Below are 20,629 nucleotides of genomic sequence, written 5' to 3'. Positions count from 1 at the left end.
CTTTGCTGACACCAGCTGTTGTCTGGCAGAAGGTAGTTGGCGCCAAGCCCCTCCCATGTTTTAACTACACTTTAGAATAGCACGCATCAAAACCACATATGAGCAGGCAGAGTGAGGTATGAAGTCTTCTCATATGCTGTACGTCGTCTGGGCCAGTGGGCTGGGAGGAGCTGGCCGTCTGTTTGGGGTCTGGGCTGGGGGGCTTCCCTGCTGCTGCAGGACCAGGGGCAGTCTGCTTGTCTCCACCGCAGAGTAAAGGGAACCATCTTCTGGGTCTGGGGCCGATTAGCAGTCTGGCGGTGATGGTGCCTGGACCTGGGGATACAGAGTATGTATGGGGGAGTGTGAGTGCGTGTACTGCGTTCAGTTCTGTGTGTCTCCATGTTGGGCGAATGTGTGAGTATTTGTAAATGTGTGCATGAGGGTGGGAATGCATGTTTGTGTGTGCTCCTGTTTGTCTATGTGTCTGTGTCAGGTCGGGTCTTAGACTCCACCTCTCTCAGAACATCTCAGGCCCACCCAGGTGTGGGGGCCTCTCTCCCTGGACCGCACTCCCTGCCAGTGGCTGGTGCCTTCACCCAACGGTGCATTTTTGGTTCTCAGTGTCCGGTACTGTGTCTCGGATGTGTACTGACTCACTGTTTGGTGGGCCTGGCCCCCTGGCTCTGTCAGACCCTTTCCGGGGTTTGGAGGGTGCTAAGGTCTCTGGGCCCAGGGCTCGGTCTGCGTAGCTCTGCCTAGCTAGCTGCAGGTGGGGCCTGCGGTCTTGTTGCTGCAGCCCCCTGTGGCTGCTGGGTGACTCCGGTCCGGGGCTCTCCTCAGCTTTTTTTTCAGGCAGGTGGCGTGATTGCCTTTCTGGTGGTCCTCCTTGGCCTCTCATGGTCTGGGGGGCCTCTGGATGTCTGGGGCCCTGATCTCCTTTATGGCTGCTTCATGTCCTGGGGGGTAGGGCTATGGCTCTCCACCACACACACTATTAGACAATTACACGGACAAACCTTATGAATACATAAGTGCGCTCACACACACACACTCACAGACTCTACTGCTGCTCCCCCTATGTTCCATGTTCATTATTAGTCCTGTATGCTACATCCTCTTCTAATCTTCTGTTCACTTTGACAATGCCTCGAGTAAATAACAATTAATCGTTATCTGCAAAGAATTTTATAGTCCTCTTCTTTTCTCCAGTTTCTTTCATGGCATGGCCATTACCCAATTTTAACATCCAATCACCTATTGTGCTGTGAAATCACCTGATGCGAGCCATATCTTGTTGTTCTCTTGCCCCTCACCTTATCTCTGTAGACAAAGTTACTTTATCACAGTAGTCACATTTATTCAACATAATTAACTTCAGTTTGCATAATTTCAACATTTCTTGTCATCTCAATTAGAAACACATTGTTTTTGTCACAAACTGGAAAGGTGAGTGAAGTTTGGACCCAAGGGCAGACTTAATTGCACAAACTATTTACAAGATTTATTTACAGGAGTAATCAACTTAAACAAGAGCACGTATATTAACAGAAACTATGAACAGGTGTCGTGGGAAACCAGGGGATGGAGAAAGGTTCTGGCACTCATAACACAAGGAGAGCATGGGCAGGAACTTCTGCAACAGAGGAGAGAAGTATCACTGGACTGGGAAACGAGTGAGCGGGTTGAACTCAGTAGTACTTGTGGAGGGTATGTGCTTACTTGTAGATGCAGGCCGGCTGGCATAGGAGGGGTAGCTGTGAGAGTGTCCAGGGGATGGCGGAGTATGCAGGTGAGATGGATCCAAGTTCCAAGGGGTCTAGAGGAAAGATATATCCACAATTGAGATGACGGGCAGGAGGGCAGGCCGAGGAGCAGGTGAGTGTGAAATCGTTTGTCTGCAGGTAGACTGGAGAACTGGGTGGAAGTGGGACCAGCGGTGCTGATAAGCACGACAGAAGATGGATCTGTAGAGAACTGGAGACGGAAAACACATTAATCCAAAAACAGCATGAATCACGAACACAAGGATGTCTGAGTTACCACCAATGGTAGCAGGACGAACTGGTGGAGAGTGGCAGGCAGCGGTGGTTTAAAAACCCTCCAGATGATGGTCCAGAAATTAGGAGAAGGTGATGTGCTGACAAAACGCCACCTCAGGGGACGAGCAACTGGAACTGGTCTCACACCCAATCAGACACTCCCACGGCACAGTTTCCCTTGATCATTCCATATACTTTTCATTTCTGATTACTTTCTCTAAGAATTTGCTTTTTCTTGTGTCTCTTTTTAACTCAGTATGTGAACTTTAGTATTTATCGATCACAGTTCAAAAGTTAGTTACTCAAAAATGACTTATTCTGTTTTTTTCAGCACAATAAGATCAAAAACTTTTCTGTTTCTCTGTCTTTTTGTCTGCTCCACATTCCTCACTCACAGGCACTTTGTAAGTTTTGATTAGATTTCAGATTTGATGATAAATTCAATTACAGCAGGAACATCTAACATCCAAAGCACATAGATTAAACTCTGTCACTCTCTGCTACATTACACCCACCAAAGCTGGGTTTTAGGCCTTTTCCTTCACCTCTGGTTGGAGCTGAGCCGAGGGATCTCAGTCTCGTTGACACTTTCAAAAAGTATGCAGGTTCAAAGGGCAATAGCTTCACTCTCCAGGCCTAGTACACCATCTATGGGCACACATGTTCATCTTCATAGTGTACTTTTATATAATTAAAGGGAGGATTCTGGAGGGGTATTTTCATGCGATACCTTGACTGGTCTGCCTCACTTCAGATCAAATTGGGCCAGGAAACAGAATAAATTTGGCATCCCTGTTTCAAAGCGCGTCTGAAGTGTGTTCTGTATGAATCCTATTAACTCCGAGGGTAAGTGAATGCAGCATACCTTCACGTCGTGACGTGTTGCTGTTACCATGGACATGAGGCAACGACAACGCTTACGAATGTGAAGCAGCTAAAAACAGTTAACGGAGCCCGGGTGAGTAAAAGTTTAACCAGTTTTCAAAGAGTTTGTTTAAGTGTCGCTCGCTTTAGTTTGATAGCACGTTAAAAAGCACGTTTTAAACGAGGTTAGTTACAGGTCTGTATGTGGGACAGCAGACGTGGTTACTACAGGGAACAAAAACTGAACTGAAATAGAAGTAGATGTGAAATTTAAAGAAATGAATAAAAAAAACTTAAAGTAAACTCATAAAATACTGAAAGTACTAAAACTGATATAAACTAAACTCTAAACGACATTTTAAAAAGAGAAAAAATGGAATACATGCATAACGGTTTGTGAGGAAGAGGACTCCCTTACTATGATTATTTATATTATCTGTATAGCATTGTGAGCACACCTTTCACTTTATTAAAAGCACCTTATCAAGCACTTTATTTAGCATCGCACTTTAAGCATGGATTTGCACAGTAAAACATTTGCACACAAGAAGTTTAATTATATTTATTGGGAATTTTAAAATCAGCTGGCAGCCTCGTTTCAGGTCCTACACAGGTCCTCAATCACCAAAGTGGATGGTTGCAGGAACCAACAGGTCCGTCGGGTTCTTGTCTCCCCAGAAACACTTCCCTTGTGCTTTTGGAAATCAGTTTTTTCCTATTTCTGTTGTGTTTTCGTTTTGTGTTTCGTTTTGTGTGCTTTTGCAGCGTTTTTCTTATTGCTGGTGTTTTCTTAAGTTGCAGTCTGTTTGGCCTCTCAGGGCCACCGTAGTATTGTATTCAAAGTTTTCTTACATTTTGAATGGTAGATGAGGTGTTATCCAGCTCAATACACACTACTTATTTCTAGAGCAGAAATCTGAGATTTAAAAGTTGTGTTTAAGTTTGTTGACAGTGTCAGATAGTCAGATGTTTTTACTGAAGAATTTTCAGCCTCATTTTTTTGAACCAATAAGAAAATACTGACAACAAGATCTAATTTGATTGTATTATTTTATTTAGTAAAATTGTCTACATGTGTGTGCTTTTCTGATGTTTTTCCGTGTGTGTGTTTATGTGTAAACTTCAGGCGCACATAAACACAATTAACCTTAATCCAGTAGGATCGCCAGAGGAGCACAGCACTGATGGAGATGGAGGACGTTTCTGCTTCTGAGAAGCTTCTGTAAGTTTTTTTACACTCATAGACAAACTACATACACACAGGGATGAAGAAAATACACGAAAAGAAAAAAGTTCGTTGTTACCAACTCTACAAAACGCCTTTAAAAGACATTAAAGACAGACAAGACTGTCACAGAGGTTCTGCAGGAGGTTTCTTCCTGTTAAAAGGGAGTTTTTCCTTCCCACTGTCACCAAAGCATTTGCTCACAGAGAGTCATGTGATTGTTGGGTTTTCTCTGTTTCTCTTGATTATCCCTTTAAAACCTGTAACATGAAATAATTGACAGAAAAATCAATCTTATTTAAAATGGAGGCTTTATTTTTGTTTGAAAAAGTAATTAAATTTTAATTTCCATGTATGATTTTTCATTTGCATTTTATTTTCTACATCTGTCCTTGTTTTAAAAATTGCTTTAAAATCTATTCTACAATTTATTTAGATTTTTCTGAGGGAAAAAGTCCCACTGATGATGTAGAAGCTCAAAAAGCATTGTAGGGTAAAGCTGGTGGCTTTGAGGTCATCTTCACGTCTTCACCTGTTCTCCTTCTTCAGCCCCGAGTCCTACAGGAGCAACTCTCCAGAAGAGATTCGACTGTTAGCCATCGCAGAAAACTTCCAGCGTCAGTACTCGCACTTGTGTCCTGACCGCAAACCGCTGCTGCTCTGTCCTGTAAACGAATGTGGAGTAAAGGTAGGTTTATCTCACTCAACCTTTTTCTCTCTGAAGAACAGATCCCATTGGACCTTCACATCTGCAAACACCCTAAATACTTTCTGCATCGCCGTCTGTCTCTTCTCATATTCAGAAGTTTGTGTCGACGTCTCTTCGTCCAACGTCGACCATCCACTGTGAACTGTTCGAGTGGCAGGGCTGTGCCTCTTTTGTGGCCGACTTCCTGTCGTTGGTCCCTCTGGATCCGCCCGTGGAGCTGGTCAGAAAGGAAACAGCAGACAAATGTTTATTTGAGTCTTAGGAGCAAACAAAGTATTTTTTGTAATCAGTGGTTGAGAGTTAAAGCATATGTTAGAGAGAACTTCTTTTATTCTGCTGTTTCTGTTTTGTGAAACCATAATTTTCATAATTCAGATAATTATTGCATATAATGTAATTCTAATATAAGAAATGCTCGTGTTTAGCTGCACATTAACTGCGTGTCATCCTGTCGTGTCTGTATGCAGTATTTTCAAACCTCACATGACCAACAACTGTATATATTATTCTATTCTATTTTATTCTATTGTATATAGTATTTTATTTTATTTTATTTTATTGTATTTTATTGCATTCCAGTGTTTTCTAATTTCTGCTACATAACTTTGCACTTTTGCTGTAACAAAACAAATTTCCCACCTGTGGGACTAATAAAGGCCATCTTATCTTATCTTATCTTATCTTAACTGATGATGTCACACTCAGAGATGATGTGAAAATGTGTTTCTGAGAAGCTGATATATATATATACAGTCATTGTCCCGAACATGTTTCAGCTTTTCAAGATGGTGGATGAGAAAAGAAACAAGACTGCAGCACATAATCACATTCACATCAATAAATACACACATGCGTGCACCTTCTCTCGGTGTGTCTGATTGTGGCGGTGTGCGTCTCTCCCGTTGCAGCCAAAGGTCCTTTCCTCTCCCAACGCGGTGCTGCAGAGTCAGAAAGCCACGTGTTTTGAGTATGCCACTCTGCTGTGCAGCCTGCTGCTCGGCGAAGACTACGACGCCTACTGCGTCAGCGGCTACGCCGTCAAAGAGATGTGTCTGCTCAATCAGAGCCTGCAGGAGTGCCCCCTGCTGGACCCTGAGATCAAGGTAAGTGCATGCAGCGTGCACATGTGGTCGACAATCAGATTGTTGACTCCCAGATGTGAAAGTGACTTCTTGGTTGTGTGTTTGCATGCAGGCTGTGGAAGATGTGACCCCAGAACAGAAGGACCAGGATGATAAATACTCAGTGAAGCTTCAGATGGAGCTCAAGAGTCGTTTTCTGGCCGAGCAAGAGAAGAAGAAACGGGAAGCTGAAGCTGCGCTGCTTGAAAAACAAAAACGACAAGAGGTAAAGTGATGTTTTCTCTATATGAGCAACTGCATTCTCAGTATATTACAATCTACTTACATCTTTAACATATGCTTGTCTGTCTTTTAGTTTCTGTTGATTAAAAATAATGTATAAGATCATATAAAAGCATTTACATAATTTACTTTGACTTTTAAGTTGTAGCTTTTTTTGTCCTTTGCGTTTTTTCATGTTCATGTATGTATTTCATGTATTTTCTGTTGAGGGTTTTTTATGATACTGGTTTAAAGTGGTTTAAAGTGGTATACAAATTCACTGCTTTATTTGCATGGATATGCTGACTGAAGATCAGTAATGGTGCATGTTGTGTAATCACCACATTAATGGGGAAAGTTCCTTAATGAAGATTGAAGTGATGAACTCGTCTTCATTCTCTGTGCGAGCAGGAGAAAGATCAGCAGCTGGCCGACCCGCTGCGAGGCCTGCGGGTGCACTGCTGGGTGCTGGTGCTGTCGGGCTGTCGGGACGTCCAGGAGAACTTCTTCATCGACCCTCTGACCGGGATCAGCTACCCCACCAACAGTGACAACTTCCTGGGCATCGAGAGTGTGTGGAACAACCTCAACTACTACGTGAACATGCAGGACTGCAGTAACGGCTGTGCTGTGAGTCCATGCGCACGGTTAGAGTCAAAATAGTAGAGTCAAAACGGAGCAGGTTTGATGAAATATTCTCCATGCGTAGGATATGATGTTTGACCTGGATGATTTGAAAACGTGGGAGCCAGTCTTGTTTGGAGCATCAAGCAAAAAGCAACTGATTCAAGAAGTCCTGAAGAGAAAAGAGGCTAAATTGATGGGCAAAGGGAACCTGGTGCAGGTACCGAATGTATGTGTGTTTCTCTGTGTGTCAGGATACAGAAAGCAAAAACCTTACCTGATTGAAATTTGTATGCCCTCCTCAGCATCCCTGGATCTCTTCTAGCTTTCATACATTCATGCAAAATGCGATATAAGCTCTGAGAAATCAAGAAAATCTTTGGCTTTAGCTGGAGGAAAAGGTGCATTAAAAAGTTCTTCCAGGCTGTCTTGAATACACAAATGACAGCAAAAAGCATGGAGCAGGCGTCAGCTGTAATTCAGTATATTTGATCCATAGTTAATGTCGTCAAAGATACCACATATACCAAACCCAGAAGAAGTCAAAATACTGCTGTAAAATCTGTACCTAGATTTATGATGATATGTTCCCTGGCTAGCCTACAGGATAGGAGGGATTCACATAACATCCCTCCTAATTTAAAGCTCTGGTTCAGACTGACATTTATAATATAACAAACTTTTATTTTCTAAATCCCTAATAGAGAATAATATAGAATAAAAGGAACTTACCTAACTCCAAAGAAAACCAAATATACAAAGATAACCTACCAGCACATAAACGAGGGATCCCAAAACAAAGGGAGCTCTCCCCCACAGAGACAGTCTGAACAAACAATCACAGCAGTGTAAGCCTGCAGAACCCACGGAGTCGGTACGGGAGTCAAAATGGCCAGACGGCCACAGCTCCACAGACATTATATAGGGCTCTGCTGAGTGACCCAATCAGGACACAGGAGGTGGAGCCTAATATCCTCGTTAGGGATGTAACAATGATTACAACCATACAATGTTCATTTTTATTGATCTCAACTGTAATATGGGTTTTTGCACATAATGTTGGATATTTATTTTCCATTGACTTCTAAAGAGGCATTCCCTTTTTATGTGTAAAATTTGAATGATTTACCTTTTTTAAAAAATTCCAAAAAATGTTTCTGTTATGGCAAAATAGGGTTAATTACGGTTGGTGAGATATGAACCTAACAGAGTTACACCACATTAAGATATTACATTTACTTTTTGAATAATGTTGTAACTCTGCTGTAATACATTTCAGTCTGTATTTAAAAGCATTTTCAATTTAAACTTTACTGTAAGATCACTTCATGTACATTTTTACTTAATTAAATGAAATTTAAAGGAAACTCTGACCTCTCTCACTGAATGACAGATGAAAGGATGAAGCTCTTAAACAGTTACTACACACTTACTTCCTGCTATCAACATTAAACTCTGTTAACAACAGTTCCCCCTCTTTCAACATTGTTAATTAAAATACTTGTGTGAAACTCTGGTGTCCTGTGCTGCAAAAGATATGCTGAGATATTTTCAGCTCTGTGTTGACGCAGAGTCATTTTACTTCTTTTACTTTGCTTTTACTACATTTCCATTTGTTTCACTGCACGTAATCAATGTCAAAGAAAAGATTTTTATTTTCTGTTTTGTCTCTTGATTTCAGGTATGCTAAATACATCTATGTTTCTGATATGTTAGCCTTAAAAAATGTTGGTTGACACAATTTGCCAAAACATTGTTATTGCAAAAATGAGCAGTGTTAACAGCCGAGACGACTGAGGCTAAAACTGTAATGCAAATCTCTGCAGCATCTTCACCTCCATGTAGCTGTTAGAGCATCTGAAGAGTGAACTGGAATGACATCAGACTAATGGAGTCTACTCTTTGTGATCAGGACTGTGGTCAAAGGAAACAAAATAATAACAATAGTAATAATAATTCCCCCATCTTTGTGCTTATTACCTGTAAAGGAAGCTCAGTTATAAGCCGTGGTTTTGGAGAATTGTTATGCGCCTCAGACGAACTGATTTAGGTCATGTTGTGAATTAAAATTTAAATTCCAGCTCCAGCTAAATGAAACACGTCTGTTTGCCATGAAACACGATTTTACTGTGAATACAATAAATGTAAACTGAACTTTCTTTGTCTCGAAGGAGGACGTGCCCAAAGTTTTGGAGATGCCGAGATCCTGGGTCAGTTGCATTGCCATCTCAGCAGAAGGTAGACTCTGTTTGGCAGTACTCTGTGCGAACATTACCTTGTACATTGTTCACCTGTTTTATTTCAGCTTTAGGTTTCATGTGTTTTCATTCAGTTCAAGATTTAACCTCTAAAACCCAAACAGATGTTACCTGATGCTGTAAAACCTGCACAAATACTGCATCTTTTTTATTATTCAGCCCTGAAGAACCGCTGGCCAGGAGGAAAGAAGGTGATCCGCTACAAACAAGCCCAGCTGGAGAGGTTCGCAACGTCCAAAAGGTTATACGGCGTTGTCAAACGACTGAGCAAATACAAGGACCAAGACTGTGAGTGCCAGAGAAACACGTTTTTCTGTCTTCATGTAGAAGTGAATGTGCTTTTCTTTACAAGGAAAAAAGGGGAATTCATGAGTTTCTGAGAGCAAGTCTGGAAATTTTTTCTCAATCACTTTGGTGCAATTCTCCCAGCAGGAAAGTCTCTCAGCACTCTTCATGCAGTTTCTCAAAACGAGAAAAGGTGTAGTCTCATGAGACCCCCCCACCCCACAAATGCAAACAAAAAAGGGCAAATTTGTGACATAATCTCAGAAACTCTAAGATTTTCTCCGTGTATTAACCTTTTTAAAGTTGGTTTGTAAAATATATAGTTTTTGATATTTTTAAGAAATTGGACAACTTCTTTTATATTTTTAGTTCGTTAGTGAGATGATTCATGGTTGTGTTGTTTGTAATGAGTAACCTGTGACTGTGCATTGAAGGCACTGAGGTCGCCATGGTGAAGGAGTGGTATCAAGACAGGAGCGACTTCCTGGAGGAGAAAGAGGTCGACAATGTCAATGAGATCACCACAGAACGCTTCAGACGTGGAAGAAAACGTCACCTGCTGTGTAAGCCTGCTTTCTGCAGCCGTGTAGCTGACCTGCAGTGTGTGAAAAACTAGTAACATTTTTCATGTAAGATTTTAATACAGTGCAGCCAAAGGCACCCAAAATACATCTGACAAACATCAGCAGCTGTGTTTTATCCTAGAAATCATCAATTTAAGAAAGTTTGATTCAGGCGCTGCTGAACCGAAAGAAGCTAACATTACAGCTCGGCTCAGGCTGAACAACTTTAATGTGCTGCTACACTCATCAGAAAGACACAACACATATAACAGTAGAAGAAATTACTAATGCTATAAGGAACATGAAAGGGGGCAAAACTCCTGGACCTGACGCAATACCAACAGAAATATTCAAAATATTTAAAGATAAATTGATCCAGCCCTTATTGGATATGTATCAGGAATCATTTGAATCTGGGTCTCTCCCCCCTCCACTTAATGTTGCAACAATTACTCTGTTACTGAAACCTAATAAGCCAGCAACACATTGTAGTTCTTATAGACCAATTTCACTGTTGAATTATAATTACAAGATACTTTGCAAACTGTTAGCTATGAGATTAGAGACACTCATGCCTAAAATGATTCATTCAGACCAGAACGGCTTTATCCAGGGGAGGCAGGGGTTTCACAATATACGGAGGGTCATGAATATCATTTATGAGAAAAAAGAGACCAGAGACAATGCGTTAATCTCAATGGATGCGGAAAAAGCCTTCGACAGGATCGAATGGCCATTCTTATTTGAAGTTTTGAAAAAGATTGGTATTGGAAACAGATTTTTTTAAATGGATTCAATTGATTTACTCCAACCCTCAAGCAGAGATTTTAACTAATGGTCTTTTTTCCGCACCATTCAGATTATATCGTGGAACTAGACAAGGGTGCCCCTTGTCACCTCTCTTGTTCATCTTGGCAATTGAGCCTCTTGCAATGGCAATTCGGAATAATAAAAACATATCAGGAATTAAAGTAGGCAATGTTGACCACCGTATTGCCCTATATGCAGATGATGTGATCCTGTTCTGCACTAATTTAAACAAATCAATACCATCCATATTAAGCCTCATTAATACATTTAGTACATTTTCGGGTTATAAAATAAATTTTGATAAATCCGAAATATTATTTTTGAATAAAAATGAACGACAAAATCCTCCAATCAACACTCCCTTTCTGCGATCTGAACATGGGTTTACTTATCTGGGCGTGAAATTAACTCCCTCAATTGAAAATATTCTGGCATCCAATTATAATTCCTTTACGACGTTAGTTACTACACTCCTAAACAGATGGATGAAACTACCTATATCTTTAATTGGTCGTATTAATATACTAAAAATGTCAATTTTGCCAAAATATCTTTACCTTTTTCAAACAATACCTCTCTCTCCACCAAACTCTTTCTTTTTAGATTTGCAAAAACTATTCCGAAACTTTATTTGGAATAACAGAAGACCAAGACTCAGAATCTCATTACTATACCTACCTTATGAAAGAGGGGGTTTACAACTTCCTAATTTAAAGTGGTACTTCTGGGCTGCTCAAATCAGAGCAGCAATGTTTTATTTTGTTAATGACTCCAGTGTGGGTTTCTATGGAGTCTACAGGAATTAAAATTCCCCCTAACTTATATCTTTACTCAGCCGACAGGAAGACACTAAATAAGCAAACTAAGAACCCCTTTTTAAAAAACACTATAATGATCTGGTTTGAAACACATAACTACTTGGGAGAAATGTTACAACTCTCTAGGTTTATTCCGATATTTGGAAATAACAGCTTTCCTCCTGGTAGGGCGGATGCAGGTTTTAAATTTTGGTTCAATCAAGGTATAAGAAAAGTGTCTGATATATTTAGGAATAATACGCTTATGTCTTTTGAACAACTTCTTGTTGTTCAAACAGCATCTAAATGGGAGAGGCCAAGTTTCTGCATTGTACAAATTATTTATGGAAAATTCCAAAGAATCAACACAGTCTATTTTAGAGGCATGGAGGAATGATTTGATATCTGATGATGAGTGGTATAAATCATGCTCCTTGGCCCAGAGTCAGACAATTAATGTGCAATCTAAACTACTTCAATATAAATGGTTAACAAGACAATATCTTACTCCGTCAAAAATGCATTATTTTAACTCAAACATCCCAGACACCTGTAATAAGTGTGGAGTGGACAGGGGCACTTTATTTCACTGTATATGGGAGTGTCCACATGTGAAAGTCTTTTGGGAAAAGGTAATAAACCTGTTAAGTCAAATCATTGGTGATGTGATTCCACTTCATCCTAAAATATGTATTTTAAATATATACCCGAATAATTTTTTACCTGCTGCAAACAATAGAGCTCTGTTAACGATTGGACTTTTGGAAGCCAGGCGCTGTATTACTATGTGTTGGAAAAATCAAAAAATATGTGGACTATCTCAGTGGCTTAATGGACTGACATCTATACTAATTATGGAGAAAATAACTTATGCATTAAGAAATAAACTGGACAAGTTTTGGGTTATATGGTCAAAATTCTACAATTTTTTGGAGAACTACGTCTACACTGTGGACTTTACAGCCTGAAGTGCTAACGTGATTTGTATATCTGCCCTTCCCTTTTGTTATGGTTTTCTTTGTTTTTGTTTCTATTACTATGTTGTTTTTGTTGTTGTTGTGGGTTTTTTTTGGTTTTTTGCCTGTTTTGTTTTCTTTTTTTAATTTAATTTTCTTTTATTTTTTAATTTTTTTATTTTTATTTTTTTCATGTCCGCAGTGTATCATGTAAAACCTGTTAAAACCAATAAATAAATGTTAAAAAAAAAAGAAGAAGAAGAAGAAAGACAATGCAATGAAAAATTGGTATGCAAGATTTTTAGCCTGTTGGTAGATGGTTGCTAGGTAACATGATGGTGTCATAATCTCTGATATAGATAAGAGCCGATGGGGCCTTTTTAGCAGCTCAGTGTCTGATTGTGGAGTGTGCAGACAAACAGACACAGAGAGACTTCATGTGTTATACTATGAGTCTAAGTCGGGGGTATTACTCAGGATAGACTCATTGACAAGCCGTTAGCCAATGAGCATGCAGTTTGACGGTCATACCCTCCCCCTTGCTCATCACCCAGTTTCAAAATACCAAAACAGAAACAGCAGTGTTCATCACAAGCTCTCAGTACGGGACTTGGTAGTCCAGTGGGCAGTGTTATGGTGGCGATGTCCGTCTTTTACGTGGTCTATAATTTTAACATGAGGGACTGACTGAGTTTTGGACTCAGCTGCAAGAGGATGCTGCTCAGAAATGCAACTGAAAGTTTTCACTTGGATTGCTCCATGTGTGAGCCTTCAGGAGCTTTGGAGTGAGCAGGAAAATAGTGACTCATTCTTAATGATAATGTCAGAGAAGTGATGAAGGAGTAAGCTGAGAGTTGGTGTTTCTTTTTCATTCAGTTTTCAGGGTCAAATCACTTACTGTGGGCACTGAGGTTGAAATGCACTTCAGCAGCGCTCGTGTTGACGACCTGGTGCGGAGGGTGCTGTCGCCAAAAGAATTCATCGAGCTCTATGAAGGCCGGAGCGACTTCCTCCAATACCGGCACGTTTACTTCAAAAAAGAAATCCAGCTGCTCAGCGAGAACTCACGAAACGAGGAAGCGCCCATACTGGTAAATAAAAAGAAACAAACTCACAGATCGCATCATAAATCTTACTAATCATTTGATAGTTTTATGATTTTTATAGTCAATTCACCCTTTAACCACATTCTTTGCGAACTCTGGAGGAGGCAACTGACCGCAAGTACTCTAGACTTCAAGCCACATTCAATTATTCATTCAAATAGAGTAAGACTCATCACAGAAGCGCCCCAGCCAGGGTTTAAACCAGAAACCTTCTTGTTGTGAGGCATCAGTGCTGACCCACAAGCTTGGGCCCAAAAGACAAACTTTTTCCTGATTAGCACTGGTCCTCAGCAGGGAGTCTGCGTTTGTCTGCTCAGTGACTGAAAGGATATGATTGCAGACATAAAGCACATCTGGCCCTTTGGTCGCCCCTTATCAGGTTGTCATGTTTCAAAGTTTTTGGGAAACTTGATTAAATAGTGAAATGTTGGTGGTTTTACTGTTCCCAGTTTTGTTATGTAACCAGACGTAAAGTCTAATTTATAAACTGAGCTCCCTCCACTACAGTCCCAGGTTTTCATGGTGTAAAGGGCTCACCCCCAGAGATGAGGAACAAGCTTGAGCTACATTGTAGCTGTGTTTCTAAAAGCCACAGGATGCTTATGTGGATGTGTTTTGTTTGTTTTGTTTATTGCTTATTTAGAAAGTGGTAGAGCGTTTCCACAGAAACTGCTCCAAACCAGCCAATGAAGACGTGGCTGAGCGAGTGTTCCTGATATCAGAGAAACTGATTGAGTTGACCTACCACTTAAAGGAGGACCGATTGATCCCGTCAAAGATCAGCTTCATCAAGCCACTGGACTCAGAAAAAGGGAGCGCACAGGAATTCTCTCTTGACATGATCTCCACCTTCCAGGTACACGTCGCAAATCCATGAAAATACATACAGCAGATATCTCAGTTAAAGTTTTCAGTCTAAAAGCTTCTAATCTGCCTCTGGGTTCATGCACTCCACTGACACTTAAGGTGGATCTGTCTGAGAAGCCATTTACAGCCGTAACCCTGCATAAGATGCTGGTGGAACTGATGGAGGTTGAAGAGAAGGTGACTCATCAGATTATGCGGTCGGTGAAAGAGGTAACCACACCCTGGATTAAAAGAGTAATCACCACAATGCCTTCATTCTTAAAGTTTTCCAAGGGTAATTAGAAAAAGTACCTATAAGTTCAGTTAAAGATGTTCTCTATTGATGTGTGAACAGATGAGAGACATTGTGACCCTCCGTGAAAAGGAGAACAAAGAAATGAAGCTCTGGAACCGAGCAGCTGCCCTGGTCCGCAGCAGGAAACAGAAAAAGGTGAGACACAAGCTGCCGCTCACGTTCCCAGACTTTTGTTGCCCCCTTCCAACATTTTTGAGATGTAAAATAAAATGTCCCAGTGAAATGCATTTGTATTTTATTTACATTTCACACAACATTTGACCTCCTTCACAATTGATGATATCTAACTGCCGTTTTTACAATCTTTGACTACTTTAAGAAAGTTAAACATTTGACTCACTGAAAATTTAGTAGATTATATATCAAATAAAGACTTTAACAAATATTTACACACAGAAAATGTTGTTTAAAAGAGGACCAGGTCCCTCAAGATTCCAGATGATTCACATCCGTTAGTTTGGTTTTTTCTTAAGTACAAGTAACACAAACAGTTTATATCCAGATTGTGCTCTGGCTTGAATCTGGAAAAACTTTCATGGCTAAAAACTTCCTGGTCTACTTTTTTTTTTAGATGTGTAATAGACAATGATGTGTTGAATAAGATTGTGCGACTGCCTTTCAGAACTTCAGTTTATTATGTATAAATGTTCACATATGTACATATCTCTGTACATAGTAAGTACAGAACGGGTCTGCCTCAGGTTTAAATGTCATACAGGTGCCAGATTACGTTGTTTGTGGCAATGCACAAAAGTTCAGACATTCTGAACGACGATATGATCGAGTGTAGGTTTCTGTAAACCCACTGGTGCATCTGCTCGTGAAGGTTCCAGAAAAAGAGGACGTGATCTAGTCTCTCTTAATGTTAGCGAGGAGAGCCGCAATGATGAAGAGGGTCGAGTCCTCCCTTAATATTTCCATGTGGAAAGCTCTCATTTCAGAGGTTGTGAATATGGAGAGACACTAGGTAAATAGGACTCATCTACTTCAGCAGAAATGGGGAACGGCACTGGAACTTCTTGGGGTTGATCCTTCTGGATTTAAACAAATGACATGGACAGCTGTGTGCAAAGTGAATGCACTGGATTCAGATTTTACTTATTTGGCTGTTTAAAACAAACCACTGTGCGGGATATTTTCACATACCTGAGAACGGCCGGCCTGGATTCGAGTATGATTCAAGGCCCTTTTTTTGTTTTTACTCAATTTCCACCTGGGATTAATAAAGTTTCTCTGATTCTGATTGTTGGAAACCCAAACAAAACAATAAAGGCTCTAATTTAAGCGTCCTGTTAATGTTGGTGGCGTCAGTTACACAATGGACCCAGAGCCAGCAGTGCACGGGCAGGAACGCATTTCTTACTTGGAAATTCCGACACCACTTCATAAGAAGAATGGGATGGGCGAAACTTCAGTATCTTCGATGTACTATTGCTGTGTGATTTTCATTACTATTAATGAAGGCTACTCGCCACCGAGCTAACATTGTTAGCTGGCGTTAGCTGAGGTTAGCTCATAGACTGCAGACTGTTAGGCCGTTTCTAAATACTCAAGTACGCGAGTCCGTACTCGTGTTCTCACTAGACCGGACTTTGTAAGTTCACATAGGAGTCCGAACTTCCCAAGAACGCAGCGCGATCGCTCAACAATTGGAACGAAAGTGCACGTGATGACATCACAGCTCCAAAGTTTTTACTGCCATCCCCTCTTAATTTAACTGTGATTAATATTTGCAATGGAAATTACACGACATAAAAAAATTATACATGATGTTGTAGATTTCTTTAACAATAAAAAATAATTTGAACTGATTTGAATTGAACAAATATTTAAAACATATTTAAAATATTAAATAAAAATATTTAAAATATAATCTGATCATTTTGGAGCTGCCTTCAGGATCTCCACGGATTAACATGCTGTTTTTAGACTTGATGGAGAGCATTAACAACCTGCTAGCTGCAAATAATCACGTGCAGTTCCACATGATTATTAAGAGACAGAAAGAAAACATATTACTGGTACAGAAATAGTTTTCTACACGAGATCGCTGCAAAAAGTGCAGCCTTACCTAATGTCCACCTACTGTTACTCATTTATATTAAGATTTAAAAATCTAGTTGGTATTGGTATGGCGAGTAACCATTAGTAATAGTAATAAATCACACAGCAATAGTGCATTCATGTAAAAAGCATGATAATATATTAAGTAATCCAAAGTATTCTGTTACGTTACTCTCATTGAGTAACGTAACGGAATACGTTACAAAATACATTTTGGGGCATGTAATCTGTAATCTGTAGTGGAATACATTTCAAAGCAACCTTCCCAGCACTGCAGGTGAGTCACATTCCTTGGGAAACAAAAGGTCGGGGTTGCATCAGGAAGTGCATCCACAGTAAAACCGCTGCCAAATCAAACGTGCCTGATGTGACCCTGCAACAAGGGAGAAGCTGAAAGCAGATTCTTCATCGTCATTCAGTACAGAGAAGGTCCGGGGAGAGGCACAACGTCTCCACCTACCTAGACCTCCACCTAACACAGTGGAGGCTCTATCATGGCACGGAGCTGCATCTTAGCCAGGTGTGTTTAAGATCATGCCAAATTCGATGGAATAATGACCACAGAAACGTACCGTCAGATTTTGATCCACCGTGCAATACTTTTTGTTAAATGTCTGATTGGCAACAGTTTTATTTTTTAGCATAGCAATCAACCCAAACATGCTGCCAGTGCAGGAACAACATAGGTGGGGAGGAAATCACCCAGTGGGTCACTATCAGTAAGTGGACTGGCCTCACCCGAGCCTGGATCTCATCATTATTGAAGCAGTGTGAGATGGTCTCCCAGAGAAAAGGACTAAAGGCAGAAACGTGGAGTCTGGGGATGGACTCGCTTTTGGAGTCTGCCTCAAGTGGCCATTAGAGGAACTGCAGCTTTTGGTACTAAGGCGGGCGTTTCATTTTTCAGCTCTGGGGTTTAATAATGGATGAGGCCTCTTTGTCTGTATGTGGAACCTCTTTAATATCAAAACGGCAAGAAATTAAACATCTGTCTTTTAATTTGGAGAAATATTGTCTAAATCTGCAGCTGCTGTTATAAGTTTTGATCCTCTTTGTTAGTTTTTTTTTTTTATCTCAGGTGTTTGTTGCAGTTTATTTTCTTTTTTAAAAATGATTCTTGTTGCATCATTCCTGGTTTCAACTCTGTGCTTTTTTTCAGGGAAATGGTGAACTTAAAAACATTTTGCGTAAATATCTGTCTGAGGAGATTGACGAAGACCAAGATGTGAAGAAGGAAGGCCTGAATCCATATTTTGACATCGAAACAGAGGAGAAAGTCAAAATCATTCAAGAACAATACATGAAGGTACCAGTGAAGCCACACACAGTGACTCTGGGTGACCAGTCTTGTTTACTGCACAGATGGGCCTGTATAGTTTCAGCAAAGAGGCTGTTGTCTGGCTTAATAGAAGCCATTTTTATTTTTGGATGTTTGATAAGTAAATTCAGTTAAATGCACCTTACAGAAGCTTGTTACAATCTGTCCAGGTTTTTGTCCTTTGGTGGAAGGTAAAACCTTCTCGATGGGTGCCAGAATTCTTTCCTTTAATAAAACCCTGGACAATGTCTCATCAGGGACTAAAACAGGCATTTGATGTACATCAACGTTTTACTTTAGTTAGATTTGTAAGTACAATGGCCCCATAGTGTCCATTTATGTAACAGGATCCAGAATCTGGGGTAAAAATGTGCCAGATTGAACATGTGACCCAGAATGCTGCTTTAAAGGAAGATAAAGGCTATAACAGCTTGTTTTAGGAAGATAAACTAAGAGGCTGTGCAAGATAAACAAGGACTGTTTGGACTGTGAGTCACACAAAGTCTAGTAAAGTACAGCAATGAAATATGGGGCTGGAAGTCAGCATGGTGACAACAGAAGCAGTGAGGGTTCAGACACAAACTGACATTCTCGTTAAAAATGTGTGTTCAGGACATAGCAGAGGTGGAGAAGACGCAGGAGTGTTTAAAGATGAAATTGCACGAACTGAGAAAAACATCGGGAGCAGCTCCACCAGCAGCGCTGCGCCGACATAAGAACCCAAGTTAAAGCCGCCCGGGAGCAGCTCCGCATGTACCTACACTCACCTCAGCCCAGTTTTCCAAGCCACACCCAAAGATTGTCTGTTTCTGTGTGTGTGTGTGTGTGTGTGTGTGTGTGTGTGTGTTCAGGGACATGCGGAGAGGAGAGGATATATAAGGATCTTCAGGAGGAACTCTGTCAGGAACTCGAACTCTCCTCTCTGATGGACAGCTGAGCCACGCACACCTGTCGCCTTTTTGTTTTTACAGTAAAAACAAATTATTGGTGTTTATTAGTTACACATGTGCCTGTTTTTGTTTGTTTTGTTTTTCTTCATCTTTTTATTTTTGAAATTTTGATTTTTCAGACCGTGTGTAAGACTTTATACAACTCAGTGCAGGAGGGTCCTCTGTACACTACTGCCTCTAGATCAGATATTTATGGTTGCTGCTACGAAATCAATAAATAAACAAATAAATACAAATCATAAGGTATCTGGGGGTCCTGCAATTTCATGATTCGGGTGAAGTAAATATAATCAGGAAAGCAAAGAAAAATAGAATACGTGTGTGTGAAAGAGAGTAAGACCGATGGAAACATCCAAGGAGTCAAGAAAATGAATGTAGATGAGTTTAAATACTTGGGGTATTTATTCATCTAAATCAACAGGCAGTGCACAAGAGAGGTGAAGAAGAGAGCGCAGGCAGGGTGGAGCGGGTGGAGACGAGTGTCAGGAAGGATTTGTGACAGAAGGAGAGCAGCAAGAGTGTTAAAGATGGAAGTGAGACCTGCTGTGATGTTTGGTTTGGAGACGCTGTGTTGGTGACCAGCTGTCGTCGCTCCCGATTCTTGGATTCTGACCTGGTGGAAACACGACTCAATACGGGCGTCTCAGTTCAAGAACTTCTATATTTACCCACGTATAAGAGGAGACGTGCACAGCGCGAAGCCTCCTGCAGATCTGAAGGGCAGTCCCTCGATCTGTTACAGTTATATTTCTTCAAAGTTCCTCATTCAGAGCCTATTTTTCCTGTTATGTACACTCTGTGTTCCTGTACCCTTCATACACAGTTTTGATCAAAACATCTCCTTATCTTTTACTTTTACAGTCTTACACATCAATTCATCTCTCCTTCTCTGCACATGTCCTCATTTTATATGCACGTGGGTGGCTGCATGTGGGTCTCTGAATGCGCTAAGCTCTCTACCTAGTTCTGCTTTTTTGACCTATACTTATCGAGATGTAAACCCTAAAGATCAGCTGTTTCTAAAATACTCAGAGCAGCCTGGTTAAAGTTACTTAAATCACCTTTCTCCCCAATTCAGAACTTCAGAAGGTTGTAAATGCATTAAATGACTATTTAGATATTTGCTGTAATGATCAGTTGAACTGGTAAATTTCACAAAGTGTCCATTGATTGTATTTCTTCAATCAATAATTGAAACACCTTCAGTTACACTCTGGTGATGTGTGTGCCAACCATATATCCAGGAACACACTGTCACACAAAGTTTTATTTAATAACTTAGTAAACCTACCAGATACAATGAGGTTGTTTACAAAATGTTGTGTGTGCAAACTTTTGCAAGATCATGTACACTGACCTCATTTTCATTTCACTTTGCCCAGGAGATGTTCTTCTTGGCAGAAAACCCGAACTTTTCCATCCCACTGGCAGTCTCTCCAGAGTTATGGCCCTGAGGGGTCACAGTGTCACACTTGAATGTTTGCCCAGTGGCTTGTAAGTATCTGTGTTTGTGTGCTTGTGGACATGCAGCACATGTCAGCCTGACACAGTTTACTTACAGTGGCTTGCAAAAG

At 40.5% G+C, this 20,629-nt stretch overlaps 1 protein-coding gene and 1 long non-coding RNA gene across 2 annotated transcripts; one reads left to right on the top strand and one right to left on the bottom strand.

Annotated features, from left to right (window-relative positions):
* Positions 1-1,443: 1,443 nt before the first annotated feature.
* LOC112843258 (uncharacterized) lies at positions 1,444-2,601 on the bottom strand. Its single transcript, XR_003215475.1, has 3 exons — positions 2,537-2,601; positions 1,702-1,956; positions 1,444-1,615 (listed from the first exon to the last, which is right to left on the bottom strand). It is a non-coding gene; the product is annotated as an uncharacterized LOC112843258 (long non-coding RNA).
* A 280-nt stretch (positions 2,602-2,881) lies between these two features.
* On the top strand, positions 2,882-20,544 carry ccdc135 (coiled-coil domain containing 135). Its single transcript, XM_013271776.3, has 18 exons — positions 2,882-2,979; positions 4,046-4,107; positions 4,660-4,798; positions 4,914-5,039; positions 5,728-5,922; positions 6,014-6,166; positions 6,574-6,792; positions 6,872-7,015; positions 8,958-9,024; positions 9,204-9,332; positions 9,764-9,892; positions 13,332-13,546; positions 14,205-14,417; positions 14,528-14,638; positions 14,763-14,858; positions 17,947-18,093; positions 18,718-18,858; positions 18,957-20,544. The coding sequence occupies exons 2-17, from the start codon at positions 4,070-4,072 to the stop codon at positions 18,832-18,834; spliced, it is 2,238 nt and encodes a 745-aa protein (XP_013127230.1). The 5' UTR covers positions 2,882-2,979; positions 4,046-4,069; the 3' UTR covers positions 18,835-18,858; positions 18,957-20,544.
* The last annotated feature ends 85 nt before the right edge of the window (positions 20,545-20,629 follow it).

The sequence above is a fragment of the Oreochromis niloticus genome, linkage group LG20 (assembly GCF_001858045.2).
Source record: "Oreochromis niloticus isolate F11D_XX linkage group LG20, O_niloticus_UMD_NMBU, whole genome shotgun sequence".
NCBI classification, from domain to species: Eukaryota; Metazoa; Chordata; class Actinopteri; order Cichliformes; family Cichlidae; genus Oreochromis; species Oreochromis niloticus.
This window is presented reverse-complemented; position numbering and strand designations above follow the sequence as displayed.

Coding starts and splice junctions, on each gene's coding strand:
- ccdc135 (XM_013271776.3), top strand. CDS start 4,070: ATGGAGATGGAGGACGTTTCTGCTTCTGAGAAGCTTCT. Junction 4,799..4,913: donor TAAACGAATGTGGAGTAAAG/GTAGGTTTATCT, acceptor TCTCATATTCAG/AAGTTTGTGTCGACGTCTCT. Junction 7,016..8,957: donor ACCTGGTGCAGGTACCGAAT/GTATGTGTGTTT, acceptor TTTGTCTCGAAG/GAGGACGTGCCCAAAGTTTT.